We start from the raw sequence: 24,790 nt of genomic DNA on the forward strand, positions 1-24,790 counted from the left end.
GTTAAATATTCCCATACGACCAGGAGGAGTAGTTAATTTCCAGCTGCCTCTTATTAGAAAACATTTGGCTGTTTTATTTTTGCTTGTTAATTTTGCATCACTGCTGCTTTTCCTTTCCCATTAGCTGCTCCTCACCCTCTGGGTCTTCTGTCTCTTCTGAAGCCCAGAAAAGTCTCTCATTTAAAAAACATGCAGTTGTTCTCTGCCCTTTGGCAAAGTTGTCCCTGTCCTTACAGCTGGCAGACTGGATGTGAATCCTGTTGTAAGCCTCTGCACTGCCCCTCTGTTGCCTTGGTATCATGGGAATTCAGCACCTAAAAATGCAAAGCCCTTGTACCTCAGGGGACACAGGCCCAGTAGTGCTCAGGGGTGAGCAGTCTGATTCATAAACCTGTGCAGATTCTTTTATGTAGCTTGCTGGATTTAGATGACTCTGAAGTGTGCTGCCCTTGTTACTCATCTTATTTTGTGCTGCTATTTGCAGGTGCTTGACAATGCCATTGAAACAGAGAAAATGATTGAGAAATATGAATCGCTGGCTTCTGACCTTCTGGAGTGGATCGAGCAAACCATTATCATCCTCAACAACCGCAAGTTTGCCAACTCACTAGTTGGTGTGCAGCAGCAACTGCAGGCATTCAACACCTACCGCACAGTAGAGAAACCACCCAAGTAATTTTCATCTTAGCTTAAAAAAAACAGTGCTTTTGTTCTGCTTAGTCAATTGTTGATTGTAGAAAAATACAAACGCACCTGAGTAGCTTTAATCTCGGCCTAAGAATTTATTTTTCTGAGCATTGCTAGATATCACATTTCTAATGGGCTCTGACCATTATTACTTAGATTCTATTTGCTATTTATTATGCATGGAGTAACAACAACAGCGAGAATAATAATTGAAAACAAGTGTGATACTGGAAGCTATCACTTCACAGAGGTGCCTGTCTTGTAATACAAGCAGTAATAGTATACAATATTGGTATGGTAATATCGCTTGTCATGCTTGCTAACAGCATATAATATCAAGACACGGCTGTTAAAAGGCTCTTACTTTTTTTCCAAAATCAAGAGGAAGTGCATCTGGCTTTGTAAAACATAGCTATGCTTGCTGAAAATGATATAACCAAAGCCATGCGGTTTATTTCTGGAAAGCTTATTTTAGCATGACGTTATCAGATCTGTTTGTTATTTTTGTCTAATATAAGTTTTAATGGATAATTATTACAATCAAAAACATTACAGAATATCCAGACATCCTCTAAATTGCAGCCTATTCCCCAGTGCCTGTGCAGTTTGTTTGTTTCCCAGGCATACAGCTCAGGGAAAAGAGTGGGAAGAGTTTATTGAGCGCGGTGGGCTTTAAACAAAATTTCAGTTTCTTGGGTTGATAAAGTAGGACAATGCACGTAATAGAGTAAGAAAATATGCAGCCTTCTATCCCTCAAAGAGGTTTAAATCTAAACAGGCAAACACTGACTTCTGTGAAGGGGTTTGTTTCTGCTTGGCCCAGCTGATTGCAGGGGTGGGGGGCTATTTCTACTGCTTCCAGATTTCACACGAGATGCAGGTGTTCATCTGAGTACTCTGTTCTTGTCAATATTTTAGGGAAGTGCTCTATAGTGCTGTGGTAGCCATGAAAGTTTCATTGTGACACTGTTCCTTTGGAAAATTTTGTTTAGGTTTACAGAGAAAGGAAACCTGGAAGTGCTGCTTTTTACCATCCAAAGCAAAATGAGAGCCAACAACCAGAAAGTATACATGCCAAGGGAGGGCAAGCTCATCTCTGACATAAACAAGGTAAACTGAGGCAGCCCATCCTTTGCGACTCAGGAGTTTGGTTTTTCTTTTCAGTGTCTCTCTCTGCAGTCTCTGCATGCTGGGATGGTGTAAAGATAATATCTGCTATATCTAGGCCTCATATTGGGAATGTAAGGGATGGGACATGTGGGGGGGATCTTTTCCCTTATCAGACTCACTGATACAAGCTGAGTCCCTGGCTGGTTTCAGTATTTCTAAGCTCTGCTGCATGGAGAAAAATGTGCAGTAGTTTTGAGCAGTCAGTTATGGATCTAATAGCTCTTGTTCCTCCGGGGTCCTGGCTATTATTAATCAGCAGGAAGTAGCAACAAAATTTGTATTGCATCCCTCCCCATTTAGTTTTGATGAGTCCTAACAAAGCTCCCAAAAAGAAGAAGGTTGGTTGAGACCCAGCAGAGCCAAGCACAGCAGCTGTGTCATTCAGAGTTATGCAATGCCTCTGCCTTCCATGGCTCCAAGCAGGAGCAGAACTGGCCTTTATCTGCCCCTCAGCCCTTCTGTCCACAGCATGGGAGAGTAAAGGAAGTACTGTGACTCATCTTGTGGGATCCCTTTTGGGATTTAAGTAGCTATTTTTTATGCTGGTGCAGCTGACAGAACTGCAGCAGAGCTGACAAACTTTCCCAAGGATAACAAACAGCTTAAAACAGTGAGCTTTCCTCATTTGGGTTTGATCATGTTTGGCATTCCCAGAGCGGCTGTTCTGGGTGTCTGTGGCCTCAATCTGCATCCTAGAGAGCAGTAAACTGCATGGCTCTCCTGTTGGCATTAAGCTCCTGTGCCTGTAAATGCTTAAAATACTTTAGAGTTTCAGGCAATTTCACATCTGTTAGGATTTAGAAGAATCTGGGGTAGTTTGTGTTTAATTGTGGGTAGTTTTGTTGTTTGTAAGAAGATCTGTAAGGTGATTAGCTGGCTTCCAACGTGCTTCTAAGACTTTTATAGTACTAATGCCATGTCTGTGAGTGACTTCTTGCTTTGGGGGAAAAAAAGGACTTCCATGCAGCAAAAGAAACTTGGTATTTGTTTTCCTTTCCAATGGGGATGTGATAAGAACAGCTGTAAACTGGTTTTAGAGATGAGAAGCCACAAATATCTAATTGTCATTTCCTAAAGGAGACAGACTGAATTCCTTCTTTGAGAATAGCACTCCAAAGATTTTGGAAGAATTGCTGTCTTACATGCTCAAGCCACATGGTTTACCTAAGGTTCAGTGGAGGGAAATAATGAACGAACTCAAGAAAATGCATCTGAGATAAATAAGACTTATACCCCTTGCTCAGAAGAGGAATGAATGAATGGAGACCAAAGTTTAAGTCCTTGTTAGCAGACAAGGTGTAAGGCCAGCCAATATAAACTAGATATACTAGCACAGAAGTAAATTAGCCAGTTCTGTGAAAGTTGGATGAAGTGACTTCAGTGCTGATCTCATGTGAAACAGACATAATTTATTGTATGAATGTGGATTTAGAAGGTGCATGTTTTTTGTTTTTGCTTGGTTTTTACTTCTTTTTTTCCTCCACATCTCCAGGCCTGGGAAAGACTGGAAAAAGCTGAACATGAAAGAGAACTGGCACTGCGAAATGAGCTCATCAGACAAGAGAAACTGGAACAACTTGCACGCAGATTTGATCGCAAGGCAGCTATGAGAGAAACTTGGCTGAGTGAAAATCAACGTCTCGTTTCTCAGGTGCCTCTTCCAGAAATTGTCTGTGTGACTAAAATACTTAAAGGACACAGTTCTTGCAAGGAGAATCTTTTTTCTCCTATGCCACTTATTTTATTGAATCTTTGTATATTTATATGTATTGTATGTGTGTGTGAATGTATTTTTGGAGTAAATATTGCTGTACTATCTTCAATGCATTTGGCATACCCATTGTTGGAATCTATCAGTCTGTAGTCAGAAGAAACTCATGGAAATAAACACCCACAGTTGAGATTTTCTTTACCTGAATGTTCAGGTCAGTTCAATGGAATTCACCCAGTTATTATTAGTAGTTACTAGAGATGGATTCAAAATAACAGCAAGAAAAAAAACAAGAAAACCCTAGGCTAGTCCTGATGGGCACAGTGATTCTCTCCCCAAAGGTGATGGCTCTGATTTTATCAGAAGAGTTTTCAGAGCTTTTTGAGGTCCTCAGTTGCTAACAAGGGTGTTCTGCACAATCAGTGATCGCTCTTAAGTTTGAGCATTAGGCTTTTCTCCTAAGCAGCCGTTACTGAAGAACTGTTTGTGTCGTTACAGGATAACTTTGGCTTTGACCTTCCAGCAGTAGAGGCTGCAACGAAAAAGCATGAGGCCATTGAAACAGACATTGCAGCATATGAAGAGCGAGTCCAGGCTGTGGTTGCGGTTGCAAAGGAGCTTGAGACTGAAAATTATCATGATATCAAACGCATCACTGCAAGAAAGGACAATGTTATACGCCTGTGGGAGTACCTCCTGGAACTACTCAGGGCACGAAGACAACGGCTGGAAATGAATCTTGGCCTACAAAAGATTTTCCAGGAAATGCTATACATTATGGACTGGATGGATGAGATGAAGGTAGATGTTATCTATTTGAGAACATGGAATAAGTACTCTAGAGAGGGGTACATGTCTTTTCTTTGGTAAACTTTTAAGACTCATTTTGCCTTCCTGGTTTAGTGGGCAAATTCATAAGCAGTTAATAAATTCCTTATACCTACCTATAAATGATTATGAGTTTTAAAAAATAAAGATTAAAAACAACAAGGAAAAGGAACAGATTTGCTCCTATAAAAAGCCACTTTTCGTGTTTGTGCTTCTGTCCTAAGGACCAGAGTGTTTGGTCAGGTTTGGGTGAGGATGCAGATTTTGGTGAAAGGGAGTTACATGAAATATCTTCAGTGCTGCTTACATGGGGATTTAGTCACCTCTTCACCACTGTGCTTTAAAAAGTATGAAATATCTTCCTATATGTTCTGCTGGGACCACAGAAAGGCAAGAATTCTAACTTTGTTCTTGTCCTTCAGCCAGCAGAACCTTTGTCAGAGGAAAGATGTGTGTAGCTCAGTAGCAGCTCACAGTACCTGGACAGAGTTCATTGCATTGGTCCTGCTGAGCTAACTCAGCTTTTCTTCATCCCAGACTTAGAACTGTGTTAAAGAGCATAGTCAATTTTTTGGATTTAAATCATTGTAAAAATAGTATTACAATGCACAAAGGAGTCATTGAGAAACAAATAGCTTATTTGGCTATTATAATTGTATTATTTGGCTATTATAATGGCTTCAGTTCATTTTACTTACCTTTTCATTTTGATCAGGTGCTTCTGCTGTCACAAGACTATGGCAAACACTTGTTAGGAGTTGAAGACCTGTTGCAAAAACATGCTCTAGTGGAAGCTGACATTGCTATTCAGGCTGAGAGAGTGAGAGGGGTCAATGCATCTGCTCAGAAGTTTGCCACCGATGGAGAAGGTAACTATCAGCCAACACACCCTTCTTAGACTTAATTGTATGAGGTTGTCCTTGAGCCTCATTAGTTCTGCAAGGCACATTAGGTTGAGTTCGGCACTGGAATAAGAGAATCCGTGGTGGATTCATGTTTCTTTTCTCCCTGTGTCAATGATTAAGTCATTGAGGTAACTCAGTCAAGATTTCAGTTTGCTGGGGGTGTCACATTCCTAACCAGCAGCTGCTGTAACTTTGTAGCATTAATTCCATTTAGTGTTTCTAATACAAACATTCAGAAATTACTAAACTGAGTGTGGTATTTTCCCCTGTTTATGCTAATTCAAAGCAATCCCACAAAATTAGTGACATGGAAGTATCAAGAGTTAAGAACTCACGTGTATGTCCCAGATGTAGAGGTGAAAATAGGTGGGACCTTGTTGTAACCTACATTCTCTATCTGAACAGGTTACAAGCCGTGTGACCCACAGGTTATTAGGGACCGTGTCGCTCATATGGAGTTCTGTTACCAAGAGCTGTGTCAGCTCGCAGCTGAGCGCAGGGCCCGCTTGGAGGAGTCCCGGCGCCTCTGGAAATTCTTCTGGGAAATGGCTGAAGAAGAGGGTTGGATCAGAGAGAAGGAGCAGATCCTTTCATCTGATGACTATGGGAAGGACCTTACCAGCGTCGTCCGTCTCTTGAGTAAACATAAGGCATTTGAAGATGAAATGAGTGGTCGCAGTGGCCACTTTCAGCAGGCAATAAAAGAAGGTGAAGACATGATTGCGGAAGAGCATTTTGGGTCTGAGAAAATCAGAGAAAGAATTAAGGATATTCGGGAGCAGTGGGCTAACTTGGAACAGTTATCTGCCATTAGGAAGAAGCGTCTGGAGGAAGCTTCTCTCCTTCACCAGTTCCAGGCTGATGCTGATGACATTGATGCATGGATGTTGGACATCCTCAAAATTGTCTCCAGCAGTGATGTCGGCCATGATGAATATTCCACTCAGTCCTTGGTCAAGAAACACAAGGATGTTGCCGAAGAGATTGCAAGCTACCGGCCGACCATTGACTCGCTTCATGAGCAGGCAAAGGCTCTACCACAGGAGCATGCCGGATCTCTAGATGTGCAAGGCAGGTTGTCTGGAATAGAAGAAAGATACAAAGAGGTTGCTGAGCTGACTCGGCTGCGTAAACAGGCTTTGCAGGATACCCTTGCTCTGTATAAGATGTTCAGTGAGGCAGATGCTTGTGAGCTTTGGATTGACGAGAAGGAGAAGTGGCTGAATAACATGCAGATTCCAGAGAAGCTGGAGGACCTGGAAGTGATCCAGCACAGGTGGGGAACATTGGATGGAAATTATGTTTGTACCAGCTACCTTTGTCAACTTGCCTGTGTCTTCAATTCTCTAATGCCTTTGTGATTTTTCTTTGTTTTTTTCCAGATTTGAAAGCTTAGAACCAGAAATGAACAATCAGGCTTCCCGTGTTGCAGTAGTGAACCAAATTGCAAGACAGCTAATGCATAGCGGCCATCCAAGTGAGAAGGAGATAAAAGCACAGCAAGATAAACTCAACACAAGGTAAGTGCAGGCCTAACACTCAGGAAAGATGTGATACTGGATGAAGAAAATATAACGGTGTCACTTGTATTTCTTATATGTCTTTTTTAATTTATTCTGGTATTCTTACCTCAAATATATTCAAGGTAAGCCCTTAACTATAAAGCTTCAAAAGCAAAGAGTCTTTGCAATATTTGATTAACAGGTGGAGTTCTGCAATTGACTTCAACCAGGTCCTGAGTGTATCAGTACCCCAACTTGAGAGGCGGAATCTTAGCACAGTGGCCATTATGATAAAAAAGAAAGCAATGTAATATCTCATCTAAACTAAATCATTTTCTGGCTTCACAGTCCACTGAGAGAGTGGTTTAGTGTGAAAATTAGAGGTAGCTAGCAATTTTTCACTTAAGGAAAAATTATACTTGGAAGGACTCAGTGCTGCTGATACTTGGCATATTCTAATAAATGCCATAGCTTTGGTAATAGCTGTTTTGATACAACTATTAATAATATGGAAAGGACTTAAAATAGCATGAATAAGTTAGGTTATTTCATGGCTTCATGAGCTGATTTGAGTAACTGCTCACTCAGTAGTGTTGTCAATACCCTTTTCCCTTAGTGTACACTAGCCTCAATTTATCTGCCTTTTTCTCCTCGTAAATTTCAGATGGAGCCAGTTCAGAGAACTGGTAGACAGGAAGAAGGATGCCCTGCTCTCTGCCTTAAGTATCCAGAATTACCACCTTGAATGTAATGAAACCAAGTCCTGGATCAGGGAGAAAACCAAAGTGATTGAATCCACACAGGATCTGGGTAACGATCTGGCTGGAGTGATGGCTCTGCAGCGGAAGCTGACAGGCATGGAACGTGACCTGGTAGCCATTGAAGCTAAGCTTAGTGACCTGCAAAAGGAGGCAGAAAAGTTGGAATCAGAGCATCCTGACCAGGCGCAAGCTATCCTTTCACGGCTTGCAGAAATCAATGATGTATGGGAAGAAATGAAGACCACCCTGAAAAACCGGGAGGAGTCTCTTGGAGAGGCAAGCAAACTGCAGCAATTCCTGAGAGATCTGGATGACTTCCAGTCTTGGCTATCCAGAACGCAGACTGCAATCGCCTCTGAAGACATGCCAAACACACTGACAGAGGCTGAGAAGCTGCTCACTCAACATGAGAACATTAAGAACGAAATCAACAATTACGAGGAAGACTATCAGAAAATGAGGGACATGGGTGAGATGGTGACACAAGGGCAGACTGATGCTCAGTACATGTTCTTACGCCAGCGCCTACAGGCCTTGGACACTGGATGGAATGAGCTTCACAAAATGTGGGAGAACAGGCAAAATCTCCTTTCCCAGTCTCATGCCTACCAGCTCTTCCTCAGAGATACCAAGCAAGCAGAAGCATTTCTTAACAACCAGGTAAGTGACTGAAATCCACTTGGTTTCATTTATCATAGAATTCTCATCAAACTCATTTCCACAAGTTAGCGTCATATACTGCAGGGAGCTAACAGGATTGTTCAGCAGGGGAGCTAACAACAGATAATGTTATCTTTCTTTTTTCTTTTTTTTCCCCCCAACAGCCATTTGCTCTTTGTATTTACTTCTGACTGTTCTTTGGAGGCCTTCCTTTTCATATGTGGTGAATCTGTTGACACAGCATACAATATAGTCTGAGTGCAATACTTTTAACTCTCTGATTTGTGTTTTAAACACAGGAGTATGTTTTGGCACACACAGAAATGCCCACTACCTTGGAAGGAGCAGAAGCTGCTATTAAGAAACAGGAAGATTTCATGACCACCATGGATGCGAATGAAGAAAAGATCAATGCAGTTGTAGAGACGGGCAGAAGGCTGGTTAGCGATGGAAACATTAACTCTGATAAAATCCAGGAGAAAGTGGACTCTATTGATGACAGGTAAGGTCAGAGTGATGGCGGAACGTAGCTGGTTATGTTTCATTTCCTTTCTCTGAGAGATAGCATTATACTGGAATCAAGAGGCAAAGTTACGTGTTAGAAAAAAGTCTGTTGCAGACGGTTTTCTTTGTCCTGTCTAAAAGTAGGAATTGTAATGTTTCAAAAATGTGCTTGGCTACCTTAATTAAATGTTACCTCTCCCATTTTATAGAGACTTTTTAGGGAATGAGCTCACTACCCAGAATTTGGAAACACAAGTGTTGCCGCATAGTTCTTGGAGCGTTATCAGGCCTCATACTCTAGTGGAAGCTGTAGCAGTAGCTGTACTTGGTTCTACAAGCCTTAAATCTCCTCTGCTATCTCCTAACTGATTCAGTTACAATAATAATTCCTGTCCTTCCTCTGGGGAAGGAATGTGGCTCGTCCAAAGTATAATTGGCATTTTATCAACCCCACCCACTTAGCTTTGATCATGTTTTCCAAGTTGTTTGGCCCTTCTGAAATGAGATTAGAAAGCCTTGGTACAAATGCAGCTTTCATCCTAGAAAAAGGTTTTTGCTTTGTCTCTTCAGCTGTGCTGTGCTATAGACATTCTAAGAGTTTCATTTTCTTTTAGAACCAAACGTTCAGTTTTGATGGCTATGACTTATAGTTCTGTCTTCATTTGCTTTGAATAGTAGCGGAATCTTTCAAAGTGGTTTTCAGCCACGATTATCAGAACACAGCAATAAGCTCCTGCAGAACTTTTATGCCAAATACTGCTGACCACCTTCTGTCGGACTTACATTCTCCTGCAGCTAGGAAGCTCAGGTTGCCAAATGCTTTTATCTTTGAAGAGCAACTGAACTGAAGCAGTGCAGAAGATGTTGTACCTCTCCTGTTTTAGTAAAGGTTTCACACCATATGTGTACCTATTTTAGCTGTGGCCCAAGGCTTAAAAAAGGGTGAATGTTCCTGTTCCTAGAGCTTGTGTGAGCCCTCTGGCATCCTTATTCCAAGGATAGCTCACATTTTTATTCTTTCTCTGGCCAGCTCCAAATCTTTAGATTCTGAAGAGAATCTGCAAAGGCCAGAAAAAGGAAATGGTATGAGAGCAACCTAGGATCTGAGTTTGTTCACTTAATTGGGTTTCCAGCCACAGCAACTTAGAACCCAAGGCACATGCAGATCTCTTTATGTGATGACAACAATTTCCTTTTTCTGGAAGACAATGCAGATAAAGGAAGCATTTACCCGTGGCCTTTTGTACAACACTGGAACACAATGAGCTTATCCAGTCAGCACCTTCATTTGTTCTCCATGTCCTTAAAGCAGTGATGTGTAGAGGGGCTCCTGCTGCCCACCACTGTGATGCTCTGATGACCATTTCTCCAGCACAGCTTCTTCTCTGTGTCCCTGTGGCACCCTGATCAGCCACCTGGGCTGTCCTGTCTGCAGCACATGTGCTGGTCCCACTCAGAAGGACAGTTGAGTCTTAGAGGCTGTATTTGTTTTAAGCTCACTTCTGTTTTCAACGCATTTCCTCAATTCCAAAGCTATTTATGCAGAGTGCTGCAAAAACCATCCGGTGCGCTGCTATCCAGGAAATCTGTGGGATTGCTCTCCGAGTCTGTAAGGTTGATAAGCTTCAAGAACAAAGCCTTGGGGCTGGGTGTAGTGGGAGGGGTAGCAAAGGAAGCCTCTTTGGTTTTACAAGAAGTTGCTCTTCCAACCAAGCTCCTGTCTTTTGTTATAGCAAAAGACAAAACCAAACAAACTCAAGTATGTGCGGTGGCTCCACGCTTCCCGTGCTCTTTGTAGATTTTTAGATTGTTAATAGAGGGTTTTTTTACAGTAATGCTTGCAAGCTAACCCACTGTCCATTGAGAGAGCACACAGCATTTCAGGGCAGAGGCTTTCCACCTCAACAGACATGGGAGGCATCAAGGAGAAGAGACTAAAGAAGCTGAGTGGAACTGTGTGGTAGGAGATACAACTTCTTCGCTGTCTTTTAGTGGAGATTAAAATTAAAGTAAATGGGAATAGGGACATGGAGAAAGCAAGAAAAGAAGATGGGTTTGAGTAATGCTACCACAAGGAAAGAAAGTGAACTGGAGCAAGGCATCAGCACACTCATGGCACACAAGATCCAGTTATGCTGCCGTAAAGAAAGTAGCAAATCCAAGTTTTGTGCTTGTACAACTCTACTCAGCAGAGAAGTGAAACAATTTGTTCTTCTTGCCCATTCAGAAAAGGGAATTCCTGCTGCTTGCTGGAACAATTAAATAAATTAGAACCACCGTGCATATATCTCAGTATTCTTAACGGGCAGAAGCATTCATGCTATGTGTAAGATTTATTAGAGGCCTTGAAAGCCACAGGTTTACAGTTTAACCACAAGAGATGTTGTCAGTTTTCAGCATTAGCCTTCTCAGGGGCCTCTGGGGAGACAGCCTGGGAGCATGATGGCACATTTTGGTGCTCTGCTCTTGGAGTAATTTCAGTCAGATACATCTTTGTGCTGAACATACATCACTGTCCTATATTTGATTCTTCATATTGGTGCCAGAAAAGGAAGACACTCCATGCGCTGTTTCCTACCCTCTACTTTCCTTGTAGGTCTAGCTTAGCTTGGACATTTGGATCTGAGGTTGCCTCATCGGTATATACAGAGGAAAGTACCTATTTAATGTAAACCCTGACATTGCTATAATTTAAGTAATATATGTGATTATTTACCTGAGAAAGCAGATGAATTCAAGCAGTCATTCTAAATAACTAGAATCTGAAGAGCAAACCATTCTGTGCTGGTGTGGGATTACCTTCCCAAACAGTTCTAGTGAATCAGTAAGAACATTCATTGATAACCCTGAGAGTGGCAGGATCTGGATTCCTGGCCCTTCCTTTCTGCACATCTTCAAGTACCCAGTTGGTACCTTGCCACAACTGGACTCTGTTCTTCAGAGAGTGCTTTTCACTCAGTATCACTCCAGGCCACCTTGGGCAAAGAAACAGCCTTTTAGTTACTGAGCACCCGAGATCAGGTTTATTTCACTGAAGAAAAGAAAACAAATGTATTTCATCATCTCTATTATTTCCCTGCATGCTTTCCTTTCAAAGTTCACAAAGTCAGTGTTTCCAGCACTCTGTGGGAGATACTTTTGTTAGTTTTTTTAAACTCCAGATTTCCCAATATAAGAACTTGTCCGTTCGTTCTTTATTCAAATCAGTGCCATTAAAATTCTTCTTTTACTTTCACAACTTGTGCCCTTTCCAGAATACTTGAGTCTAGAATGTAATCCACCCTTAAAGCTATGAGATCATCGTGATTAGAATCACCCAAACAATTCCTTGCTTCATTTTAGCAACCAGAATAACGCCCAAACATACGTAAATGAACCAAGAAGGAGCTGAATCAAAGGAGCTGAATCTAACTCCTGTTAGCTACCTTGCAGTGGTTTTTCCTAAGGCACAATTTGTGTGGCCTTTCCTTTGTACTCTCTGATAACACCTGCCAAAATGTCAAGATTACCTGTGCTTGGACTCCAGCCTCCTGCTTTGACAGCTCCATGTGTCTTCCCTGCCATCTGAGCTGTAACTCCACTGATTACAGCTACAGCTCTACAGATGCTGCTTGTATCGAGACAATAGAGAAGCCATTGGCGGTCCTGCTGAGAGTTCTCTCCTATTCCTCTGTCAGCAGCTATTTAGCTATTGCTGTTACGTTCTGAGATCATCTTATGAATTGCCACCCTATAATTTCCAACTCTCAATCCTTATTAATCTCATTCTATTACGTAGCGTAGTGGCATTTTAATGAATATGATCAAATCTTACACAGTGAGCAATAAAGAAAAAATCATCTTCACTCTGTCTGCACCATCTACATTGCTTTATAAATACCAAAGCTGCTGAATGACAGGAGTACTTATTCCTAATGAGGCATCAATCACAAACATGTTCAGTGCTATGTGGGGAATGGGCTCATCAGGCACCGTGTCCATTTGAGCCCACCATTCATCCTTCAAGGGGATGCCGTTAACAGATTAAACATCGGGCTTTTTGTCTAACCTTTGGCTTTCCTCTTGTGTTAAATACTCTGAGAAATACATTCCAAGGTGCACAATGCTTCTATTGGCAGAAATACGTAACCGTGTCATGTCAGTTTTGTTAAGTACAGCATTTGGAAGGTTATATAAATGACTGCGGTTTTGTTACCAGAAGAAGGGCAGAGCCATCAAGGAGTTGTATTATGAAGAGCATTACAGCAAATACGCACCATGCAAAGGCTCCGCAGCGTGAGGCCCCACTGCTGCAGTTTTGAAGATCATTTTCTATGGTTTTTTTGGCAAACAGTGTGAACCTTTCCTATGGTCTTGAAATTAATGCTCCAAATTCTGTACGTAACACTTGTGAAATCCCGCTGATGTCCAAATTTTCCCTGTGTATTTAACTGGTCACAAAAACAGACACGTGCTGAACTTAAGTAACCACATTAAATAACATGTTCATATCTGAACTTCAAACATGCCCTTCGTTCGGAAGGCAGCTAAAGACGTGCCATATGCTTATGCAATATACGTATCCCAGAGAGGCTACAGAAATGAGTAACCCAATTTTGCATGGAATCCCTATTTCAAGGCGACTTCTCTGCTGTTATTTTTTTGTCTAGACATAGGAAGAACCGTGAAGCAGCCAGTGAACTTCTGATGAGACTGAAGGATAACAGGGACCTCCAGAAGTTTCTTCAGGATTGTCAAGAGGTAAATTATCTCCTTTCAGTGGCAGCATTATTAGCTGCATCCTGCAGAAGAGCATCCTTACCCCCCCACATGCGTTTGGAATAGTCAGTATCGGGTCATCCAGTGGTATTTAGTACGGAGTAAACAATTCACAAAACAAAACCAGACACCCGGAACCTTGCAAAAATTAACCTGTTTGTTGTGTAAGCTGATTTTTCTGCAGTTGTGGTATAAGTTAATCATGCAGAATGTGGTGGGATTAGCACTGAACTCTCATACTAAGAATTTTTCTAGAGCTATGGATATAGATCTGGCCTGATCCAGGATATTTCATCAAGTGATTTGTAGAGAACGCTAGCCAGAAAAATAGATGCTTAGAAAAAAGGAGAGCAGATGTAATGGGGGTAGTTTGTAATGTGTGATTCACCTGATAGTTTGCATGTGCTTAAGGCTGTTAAGTACTATGACATTTTAAAAAACAATCCAAAACCAAAAATCCTTTCCAGATTTTCTGGTGGCTCAGCTGGGCTCTTCACTCTGAAAGCAACATTTTACGGTTCAAATCGCCTTGTTCCCAGCATGAGGAATTAAGTAATTTTTAGGATATTTCCTGCAATACTGGCAGGTACTGAGGATGGCACAGGCCTGTGATGTGTGTTAAAAGCTGGCTGTCCATACCTGAAGCCTGCAAAGAAAGGGGACTGTGGGGAAAGTGCTTTTAACTTCAAGAACTACTGCATTAGCACTATGTTTTAGCCATCCACAGGAGACTGGAAATCACTGCAGTTTGTCTGTCTGGAATTGCCCCATAGCTGGGATTTCATACAAGTAATCACGCAGAGTGATGCTCACAAAGTGGGCAGATGATGTTTACTGCTTGGTTGCCTGGATGCAGTCTGTCTTCCTGCATTGCATAAGCTGAGCAGAAACTTGGCTTAAATGTTCCTTCCTTGGTAGTAAAAACATGACAGATTAGCAAAAATTCTGCTGTTATTAGCAACTGCTTCTTCCTTCCTCTGTAACATTTCTAATACAAAAATCCCCCTGGCTCTTCTAGCTCCTGTGTCAATGTGGTGTTCCCCAGGGCCTTTTTTCCCCCCAAAGTCACTGAAAGAAAAAGCAGCACATAAAAGCTCCAGTGTCTGGCTGCCTGAATGCCTTTTCTCTTGATTGTTTTTCTCCAGCCACTGAAGTCTGGATGTCTCAACGGAGCTTTTCAAAGATAGAATGTACAATATTGAAACATTATAAATTTCTCCAAACCTTTCTGAGAGGATATTAGCCACAATCACAATTGAATGCTTGTTTTCTGAGGGAGCAGCCACAATGAGATGTAGGATTTGTAATGGTGGGATTACAAAGTGCTTACTGATACCTGCGTTGGGCTGGAGGGACGGGAGCCAGAGGAGCACCTCACCCTTTGCCCTTCCATTACCTCTGACCAGGAAGCTGAGTTAGCGGGCAGATTTGAATCAGTTCTGTTTCACCGGGCAGTGATCCCTCATCTTTTCTGCCTGCTGCATTCAGGGCAGCACTCAGTGCGGGGAGAGGCTGAGTGCTTTCTGCAGTGTACTCCTTCCCTTTGGCAGCTGCCTTCAGCAGCAGCTCTCCATGCGGAAGTCTGGCCTCCTGCCCCTCTGTGTCCTGCCCCTGGCTGGAAGCAAGTTGATGAACAGGGTTGGTGGCAGGGAATGCTCAGAACAGCAGCTCAGCCAGTAAATGAGTACCACAAACACTGTTTTAGCAAACTATTGTGTTATTTTTTAAATCTAATCCTGCGCTGAAGATACCAACTTCCAGGGACCGTAGTGGTTTCAAAAACCAGATGTTAATAGTCACCCCTGAAGAGCTTTGTTTGCGCTTCTGTGTTATCAGAAGGAATATAATTGCACTGTGAAAGTCAGAGCTGAGGGCTTTATCGTGGCAGCCACCAGCTGACTGCACGCCTCCATCCATCCACGTCTCAGCTGACCCCATCTGCTGAACAGACCTTGCTGCCTTTCCTTAGGAAGCACTTTTAAATCCTCAGAAGGCTTAATGCAGAGGCAGAGTGGATGCAAACAATGAAAGATGAGCAGTGCACTTTTCAGTCTATAGCAGCTGTCTTCTGGCTGGAAAGGCAGGAGTAAAGCACCGTGTTTCAGGCTGCACAGCAATCCTTGATGTAGCCTGTGACTGTTGAGTATCCAGGCAGCCTGTCACCTGTAACCTTTGCAGCCTATGGAGATCGTCATTAACATGAGTATTTTTCTGCATAGACTTGAAAGCAAAATCAAATGAGTTTCTTTGATGAGTTTCTTTTTTTCTCCTCCGCACCTAAGAAACAGATTGATCACTCAGACTCATTGTAAGAAGAAAATGGATGTTGGCTGCGATGATCACTTTCACATTCCATTTGCCCTTGGCCAATGAGCTATTTATAAAGTATTGATTTTTTCCCCCAGTGTTGATCTGAGAATTGCTCTCATTGTCTTTGTATTTGAGGAAAATCAGAACACAGTCAGCACTGGGTTTTATGTAACAGCAAAAGAAATGGCTTTAGTACCGAGAACCTTGCTGGAGGCCACACAGATAAACAAACACAAGTGTTTATTTAACCCACGTAAAGAAAAGATGGTAGGGGAAAGCTGAAATGTGGTGTGAATTAATGGTCTAAAACCATCTTTATGCCTTAATCTTAAGGTTTTTAATGTGAATAGAGCTACCATGTTTCTTCTCATTCAGTGTTTCCATGGATGATTGGCCACAGGCTCTGTGTTATTGTGGAGAGTGACTTTGGCATGTCACTCCATTTGTGTGTACTTTGTGTCCTGGGGAAACCAGTCAGGCTCCACAGGGGCGTGTGGTGACATTCAGGTCATCATCTCAAGTAGCAAACACAATGAATAACGTTGTAAGGGAAGAACAGCATGAACATATGCAGGCCACAAAATAGGACGTGTCCCCACTTCTTTTCCTGTTAAGCTGGCAGGGACCTGTGTGTTTGATTTTGCTCATGATGGAACCGGTTCCTTTCTGTCTGGGTTTGGGGTTGCTTATATGTCAGAGATGGATGTTAATTATTTAAGAGGCAGATCCTTGACTGAATCCTGAATAAAGACAGTCTGTGAGTCCCATGCATTTTGATACTTAGCATTATTTCCTGATACAAATATTGACATGGACACCTGTGTGTTTTCTTTTTCAGCTCTCGCTCTGGATCAATGAGAAGATGCTTACAGCTCAGGATATGTCTTACGATGAGGCAAGGAACCTGCACAGCAAATGGCTGAAGCATCAGGCATTTATGGCAGAACTTGCATCCAACAAAGAATGGCTGGAGAAGATTGAAAAGGTAACTGAAGAATATCCAAATCATGCCCCTGTCTGTGTCAGAGATGGTTAAGCACAAAGAGGAAGGAGATCTGCTCCTCTGCAGGACTGGACCTTATAACATGTGTTCAGATAGGTCAAAAAGGGGGTCTTGTTACTGCAGGATAACTATTGTCTCATTTTTTCTCCTTCTAACCCATTTTATTCCTCATCCACTGTAAATATTAAATTTAAATAATAAATAAAGACTCATTCACCGAACACATAAAGGCTAAGCTGACAGTTTGACTTCACCTAATCATTCTCACCTGTTAGGAGTTACACCCTTTAATGGTGTAATTAAAAGGCTCACAGCTGACAATCACTGTGTTAAAGTTTTCAGGGTCACTGCTAGTAAGTGCTAGTAAGGGCTGTCAGTAGGGTTCACATCAGAGAAATACATCCATTGTTAGCACCACCTGGCTGCAGAGGTGGAAGTATAATGAGAAGGATTTCCAAAGCTAATAGAATCTCCTTACTGATAAACATATATTTGAAGTCCAAGTGTTCTGCTTTCCAAGGGAGAATGTTCTTCTCTGACATTAGCTTAAGCACGTGGTCATTGCTGTGAACCACTGACATATCCCCCTTAAGTTACATAGCTCTGTTTTCATGACATAAGTTCCCTCTCACAGCATTACATGGGATCTCCCTTGGTGAGGTGCCCCAGGGAAGGCAGGTGGCAGCTTATACAGCTGCAGCTCCCATTCTGTCACACAGGTGTGCGGGGCAGCCCGTCCCACTCCAGTCCAGGCAGCATCCCTGGAAGTTCCACAGAGGAACATGAGTAGTCAGGACAAGAAAAGAGGTGTTGCTTGACCTTCCTATTACCAAAAAGCTCTCTATCTTCCTTGCAACAGAAGGATGTGGGAGATGTTGTTCTGGAAAGAGTCATTGGATAATTGGAGATAGAAAGTGAGTGGTTGATGTTGCCAGCAGATGAAGAATTGGGAAGGCTTGCTAATTGGAATAATTTCACTAGCCGTCTGCGAGTGCTCCTGAAGAGAAACCATTTTGTTTGCTCTTTGCTTTGCAGGAGGGAATGCAGCTCATTGCAGAGAAACCAGAGACTGAAGCTATAGTGAAAGAAAAGCTAATAGGGCTTCATCAAATGTGGGAAGAGCTTGAATCCACCACTCAGACCAAGGCTCAGCGTCTCTTTGATGCAAACAAGGCAGAGCTTTTTACCCAGAGCTGTGCTGATCTGGATAAGTGGCTGAATGGTTTGGAGAGCCAAATTCAGTCGGACGACTATGGAAAAGACCTCACCAGTGTCAACATCCTATTGAAGAAACAGCAGGTAATGAAAGCACAGGTTGCAGAGCAGGCACTGAGTGTCTACCTGCACTCAGAGGAGGGGGTGGGAGATCCTTTCGCTTTAGAAAAAAAAATCTTTTCTTTCTCCATTTATCTTTAAGAAAAAGCAAAAACAAATCAGCCATTAATTTCTTGATGCAATCACTCCCTTGTACTTCCTTCCCTCCCCACGTTAATATCTCTCCTCTGTTTCCCATGGTAGTCCTCCAGTCACCATTGTCTGCATGCTACCCAGATGCATCCAGTGCTGGTTGCTCCCTGGTTTCTTGCAGTAAAGACAGTGAGGACAGCAGGGAACAATGAGGCTCTCATCTGCAATTAGCGATGCTCTGAAGTTGTTCAATGTAACTTGTGAACAACTGATAGAAGTGATTTATCTGTGCCCTGATTTGCACAAACAGGCATAACAGGAATACTGGCAGGTGGCTGCGCTTGTGAAAGAGTGAATTTGTGTTTAAAGCTTGCACTTTGCAACAGGAATACTACAGTGATTATGAATATGATAAATCCTTACCAGTATCTGTTCTTTCTTCTCATGAAGCTGTTGACATGCCATAGTTTTGTAAGTTGCCTTTACCCTGTTTTTGGAGTCTATTTGCCATGTTTCTGTTTTAGATGCTAGAGAATCAAATGGATGTACGTAAGAAGGAGATAGAAGAGCTACAAAGCCAGGCACGGGCTCTAAGTCAAGAAGGGAAGAGTACAGATGAAGTAGATGGTAAACGCCTTACTGTTGAAAAGAAGTTTTTGGAGTTGTTGGAACCTTTGAATGAAAGGAAAGCAAACCTGCTGGCCTCCAAGGAAATCCACCAGTTCAACCGGGATGTAGAAGATGAAATTGTAAGTACAGAAGAAGTCTCGTTCCCCAGACACTAGGAGAAACTCACATCGTTCACAGAGCTTAGGATAAACCTTTCAGTCATGTCTCAATAGCTTGTTACAGTAATTCTGCCTTTTGCACCCATAACACTCTCTGTTGTTCTATGTGTATCTGGGGCTGCATTAAATCAGACATGCTCTTTTTCTCTTGCTTTCAGTTGTGGGTTGGAGAGAGGATGCCTATAGCAACATCTACTGATCACGGACACAACCTCCAGACTGTGCAGCTACTGATAAAGAAGAATCAGGTAGGTGCTGTCAGGGCTCCCTTCCCATTACTTCTCCTTAGTGCTGGCAAGTTGAGTAAAGAAAGGCCTGGGGCAAAATTATGGATGCTTCAGTGGTGGTGTGACTGTGGTGTATTCCAGTACACTCCTGATGGTCAGAGCCCCAGTTTAGCCCCAGGATATGAGGGCATGTGTTTTGCTGCCCCTCGAAAGGTGAGACTCCTGACCATCATTTCTTTTCTTATTTGTCCGCGTTTCTCCTTTATAGACACTTCAGAAAGAAATCCAAGGACATCAGCCTCGTATTGATGATATTTTTGAGAGGAGTCAAAACATTATCACAGACAGTAGCCCTAATGCTGAAGTCATTCAACAGAGACTTGCAGACTTGAAGCAGCTGTGGAACCTCCTAATCGAGGAGACAGAGAAACGCCACAAGCGCCTGGAGGAGTCTCACCGGGCACAGCAGTACTACTTCGATGCTGCTGAGGCTGAGGCCTGGATGAGTGAGCAAGAGCTTTACATGATGTCAGAAGAGAAAGCTAAGGTGAGCGGCTCCACTGTGACACTAGTTTGATTTTAATTGCTTAGCTACAGGGGGACAGGTGACATTATTTAATATGTCACTAATATAACAGTAACATAAACAAACCTATTTCCCTTCTGAAAGCTCAAGCAATCATCTCAGATAGTGTGGATGATAGGCCTTGGTGCAGAGTCTGTAAAGCAGCTTCAGACTGTGCATGGTGACTGTGTGCTTTCCTGTACTGTAAAGTGAGATTTACCAGCGCAGTCCTGTTAGATCAAGATTTCTATCAGTTCTGAGTCACTGGGAACAGCACGTTGCAGCTCTCTGTGAAGTTGGCCTGGTGGTCAGTCAGTGGATGCCACAGCTGTTGGTCTGTGGCACAGTGAAATCAAAACAGCATCAGGCCGTACCAAACTAATTGAACTCCTATTTTCCAGTAGTGTGGCAGGTACATAAATGTGCTGTGTTTGTTTATTTGATAGAATAAAATCCAGCTTAGTATTTGCATAGCACATTTATATTTAAGTCATTTATATTTAAGCAAAGCAAATGGAAAGGATTATTTATGTCAGTAACTGAGAACAAAACATGTTTTCATGAAGAGGCTTATGGACAATATTAATTAACATTGAGAGCTGTTTTTTTTATGTTGGGGTCCTTTTATTTCTTTCCGACACACCAGAAGTTTTTAGTAGAATGCTTCCAAATGCTTTGGAAGACATGAAGTCTTTGGTGGAGAACCCTTTGGCATGAGCTCATTAGGATTTCTTGTCTTAGTCCCAGCTGTAGTTGGAAAGCCTGACCAGTGAGGTACCTCAAACTGTTCCACTCTTCTGAGCTCTGCACAAGTGCTGATGTTGGGTAGCACACAAAGAACTTCACAGAAGAAGAAATGGAACGTGCTCAATTTGCAGCTGATGTGGTTTTGTTCTGCATCCCAGAGGAGCTGTTGCAATTCATTCCTTTTTACTCATCATTTTGCTTTCTGTGTCCACCACTTACTGAGAACTCAGTTGTTAACTTACAACTGTCAGAAATTTGGAGCAGTTCTTTATAAATCTTTGTGGCTGCTGCTCCTTGCTCATACAACAGAACGATCTTGCTATGCAGAGTCTTTCACTGGAGTGGGGAGAACGGACCTTCATTTTCTGTCACCATTACAGGATGAACAGAGTGCAGTGTCCATGTTGAAGAAACACCAGATTTTGGAACAGGCTGTGGAAGACTATGCTGAGACTGTGCATCAGCTTTCGAAGACCAGCAGAACTTTGGTGGCAGATAATCATCCTGAAAGGTATGAAATACCATTTATTAATTGCATCATGAGTTTTGTTTAGTAGTGTAGTAGTAGTGAATTGTTCAGTCACTTCACTGGCTAATTCTGATGCACAAAGACTACAATAAAGAGTAGATCACTCTGGAATCTGTCCAGAAGAAGCTGAGTTGAGTTTTATTCAGTTCAAGAGGCATGTTGGACCAACCAGAGTCTGCCATCTCTGCTGAAATGTATGAAAGTACAGCAGTCCTGAGAGACAAGGATCCATCTTCACTCTTTCAGCCAGGTTTATATCCAGGTCATAGGGTGACAGCTATTTGTCCTTCTGTCTTAGGAGAATGCTCCCCAAGATCTAATTATTCTATTTAAGATTGCAGAAGAATCAGAATGGAGTCATATGTTTTAAACATGGGCATAGTAACATCTTGGCTTTGGTTAATTTGTCTCAGCATTCATAAATAACTTTCCTTGTGGGAGAATTCAAGAAGATGAAGAGCTGTTTTGTTCCAAGAGCTGCAGCTAAGCAAACAGAATCCTCCATTGGCTTTGACTGTGAGGCTGATTTGATGATGAGGCTGATGTGTTTCACTGCCCTGGCTGTGCAGATAGGAAGATAGAAAAATCTTAGCAAAAATACTCTCCGCCCCCGGTAAAGGTTGTTATTTAACTCAAAAGCACTCTCTTGTGGTCGTCAGAATTTCTAATGAGAGTGGATTTCCTGGCTGGGCTGGCTGAGTATTGTAATACCAGAATCATCTTTACATGGAGGCAGGGAGGCCCCTATATGGCTCATGAAAATAAGTGAAAAGATAAGGCAAGTGGAAACATAAATCGCTTTTGGAAATGCTGAGCTTTAGGAGTAAAAAACCCATCAGTGCTTCTGAGCATTGGAGCAGAATTCAAATAAAAATGAAATGTTCCTTGCCTCAGCAGCTCAAATCCTGCTTATCGTCATAGGAAAAAACTCTGGGGTAATCTGTGGTGAACCACTCTGGTTCCCATCTTGGTTCCTAGTTTTACTCTTTTTAGCCAACAGGCTTAGATGCACATGGGGCAGAAGGAGTTCCAGCTAGTGCAGTCAGCTGTTCCAGCAGAGGATCGATCCAGGGTGTCGGAGCAAAGTTTCTGAATACGACAGGCACATTTTCTGGGTGTTAAACTCCCAACAGTGTATTTTTTACCTTCATTTTGTGTTTTCTTGTTATATCTAAGGGACAGTGAGGACTCGGTGTTCTTTGTTTTTGGGTTGTTTTTTTTCAGTGAGCGTATCAGCATGCGCCAGTCCAAAGTGGATAAGCTGTATGCAGGTCTGAAGGATCTAGCAGAAGAGAGAAGGGGCAAACTGGATGAGAGACACAGGCTGTTCCAGCTGAACAGGGAGGTGGATGACCTGGAGCAGTGGATTGCTGAAAGAGAGGTGGTGGCAGGATCCCATGAGCTGGGACAGGATTATGAACACGTAACGGTACGTTGTGTGGATATGGCTGCAGGTTTACCCTTATTTTTGTGCATGCAGCAAAGAAGCAGATGGTCCATATCACTGGTTTGAATGGTTTGCTCTGATCGCTTTGTGATTCTGACCTTGCATGAATCTGTTTCCTTCTGTTTCAGATGCTACAGGAGCGATTCCGAGAATTTGCCCGAGACACTGGAAACATCGGACAGGAGCGTGTGGATACTGTTAACCACATGGCTGATGAGCTCATCAACTCTGGACATTCAGATGCTGCCACAATTGCAGAGTGGAAGGATGGTCTCAATGAGGCCTGGGCTGATCTCCTGGAGCTCATTGACACGAGAACGCAAATTCTTGCAGCCTCTTATGAACTGCACAAATTTTACCACGATGCCAAGGAAATCTTAGGGCGCATTCAAGACAAACACAAGAAACTGCCAGAAGAGCTTGGTAGAGACCAAAACACGGTGGAAACACTACAGAGAATGCACACGACGTTTGAACACGATATCCAGGCGCTCGGCACACAGGTGTGTACCAAGTAATATGGTAAAAGTAAAGTGGATACAGACACTTGAGCTGCAGAGTGATTCCACTGCACTTGGCCCCAGAGGCAGAGTGCTGGCAGCTGCTTTCCAAGTGTATTCCTAGAGGAATTACTTCTTATGCATCATTATCTTATCTGTTTTTCTACTTCTCTGTCATTGCACTAGGTTAATTAGTTTCCCTATAACAGAAATCCATGGATTTCTGGACAGATAGTTGCCTCTTACCCATTTTTCCTTCTCCTGCTGTTTGGAGAAGCAGTCATAAAAGCGAAGAATTTAGCAAAGCACTGTCATGTCACCTGCCAGTCTCAGCCTGCTGTGTGCACAGGAATAGAGGGTGGATATAGGGGCATGAGGATAACACACCTGAGCTCCTCAGAAGGCCTTTTTCTGATTGCCCCAAGCAGCTGCAGCTTTAGCACGGCACCAAGTTGCTGGTGCAATAGGAAAATGAATAGCTTACTCTCAAAGACAAATGTTCATCTGACTCAGGATATTGTCTCTTTAGCCAGTATCTGAAAGTCATTGAAGAGATATTAACTCTGTCAAGAGTTCTTAATATAAAGAGGTAACGTGAAATGGTTTTCAGGCTTCTTTGTTTTGAATGTTGTTCTTCGATATTATTCAAAGAAGTTGTGCTGGAGGCCACCTTAGGTTCACTTACTCCTTATGCCATGTTCACCTTGGCAAACACAAGCCACAGCTGGATGCCCATGGTAGAAAGAAGGAAGGATATGTGGGGAGGCAGAAGCAAATATAAAGAGAAAAGCAAACCACAGCAACAAGACACAGCACCACCGACTGAATAAACATCCACACTCCCCTGCTGGGTTCTTCTCCATTTTCTTTTCTGAGAGGCAGAGAAAGTCTGTATCCCTACAGAGAACCTTTCTGACTTGGTTATGAGTTTGTGCTTTTGGATGCGAATATTGTTTTTTTATGATGCTTCTTAACAGCGTTCTGCAGAGATTTCGAGCGCGCAGTCCAAGCAAAGGTTTTGAAAAGCAGCCAAACTTGATCTAATTCTTTGTCTTACAAAGCCAAGGTATGATAAATAGAAGAAGGCAGCTGTTCATCCAACACACTCAGGATTCTAAACCTAAAAAACAATGCTCAACTGCCAGAATGAGAATTTGAGAGAGGAACCATATGTTTAAGAAATGGCGGAATTAAGGCTGGCTGCGCTTATCTCAGTAGGATGGAAAAGATGGCGTTTATGGCTGAGCTGCCTGCCAGTTCTCAGTTGTGTTGCAATATACGTGGTTGTTTACACTAGAATAAAGGAGGTGTAGTGACTGTTGGATTTTTCAAGTGTGGGAGACGTTCACAAAATACCAAGCAATAGCATTGGGTGTCCCCAGAGAGTGTGAGAGGAAGAAAACTTGACTAGGAAATAGTTCCCTTTTGCCCTGGAATTTAACAGTCACTTTATATTGGCACCCAGTTCTACACAAAGTTCAGGCAGTGTCAAATGTTTGTTGTTCTGGGGGCTCATTGACCCAACAGTCTTCTCCAGTAAACATTCTTGTAGGGGTACACCAACCTAATAATAAAATAAGCCTTTCTATATTGACAGACCAAATATATTGGCAAGGACTTCAGAAGGCAATTCATATTATGAATTAGCAGCTGAAATGCTCCCATGTGTGTGACTCACAACTACCTAAGTGCTGACACGTTTGTATCTTGTAAACACACACCAGGTAAGACAGCTCCAGGAGGATGCTGCGCGCCTGCAGGCTGCCTACGCTGGAGACAAA

At 42.5% G+C, this 24,790-nt stretch overlaps 1 protein-coding gene across 4 annotated transcripts in view; it reads left to right on the forward strand.

The window, feature by feature from the left end:
• SPTBN1 (spectrin beta, non-erythrocytic 1) overlaps window positions 1–24,790 on the forward strand; it is a 108,847-nt gene that overhangs the window by 69,652 nt on the left and 14,405 nt on the right. For all 4 annotated transcript variants that reach the window (XM_015856705.1, XM_015856706.2, XM_032443257.1 and 1 more), the window contains 19 exons: window positions 485–672; window positions 1,680–1,797; window positions 3,350–3,508; window positions 4,067–4,369; window positions 5,112–5,265; window positions 5,707–6,577; window positions 6,684–6,821; window positions 7,468–8,224; window positions 8,524–8,726; window positions 13,378–13,468; window positions 16,635–16,781; window positions 17,835–18,098; window positions 18,731–18,955; window positions 19,153–19,242; window positions 19,490–19,768; window positions 20,914–21,044; window positions 22,287–22,491; window positions 22,638–23,012; window positions 24,734–24,790. The exon at window positions 24,734–24,790 is cut by the window's right edge and continues 176 nt beyond it. In XM_015856705.1, the coding sequence (XP_015712191.1) occupies window positions 485–672; window positions 1,680–1,797; window positions 3,350–3,508; window positions 4,067–4,369; window positions 5,112–5,265; window positions 5,707–6,577; window positions 6,684–6,821; window positions 7,468–8,224; window positions 8,524–8,726; window positions 13,378–13,468; window positions 16,635–16,781; window positions 17,835–18,098; window positions 18,731–18,955; window positions 19,153–19,242; window positions 19,490–19,768; window positions 20,914–21,044; window positions 22,287–22,491; window positions 22,638–23,012; window positions 24,734–24,790 (4,755 nt within the window). The remainder of the gene's footprint in view (window positions 1–484; window positions 673–1,679; window positions 1,798–3,349; window positions 3,509–4,066; window positions 4,370–5,111; window positions 5,266–5,706; window positions 6,578–6,683; window positions 6,822–7,467; window positions 8,225–8,523; window positions 8,727–13,377; window positions 13,469–16,634; window positions 16,782–17,834; window positions 18,099–18,730; window positions 18,956–19,152; window positions 19,243–19,489; window positions 19,769–20,913; window positions 21,045–22,286; window positions 22,492–22,637; window positions 23,013–24,733) is intronic.

This window comes from Coturnix japonica, chromosome 3 (assembly GCF_001577835.2).
Source record: "Coturnix japonica isolate 7356 chromosome 3, Coturnix japonica 2.1, whole genome shotgun sequence".
Lineage (NCBI taxonomy): Eukaryota > Metazoa > Chordata > Aves > Galliformes > Phasianidae > Coturnix > Coturnix japonica.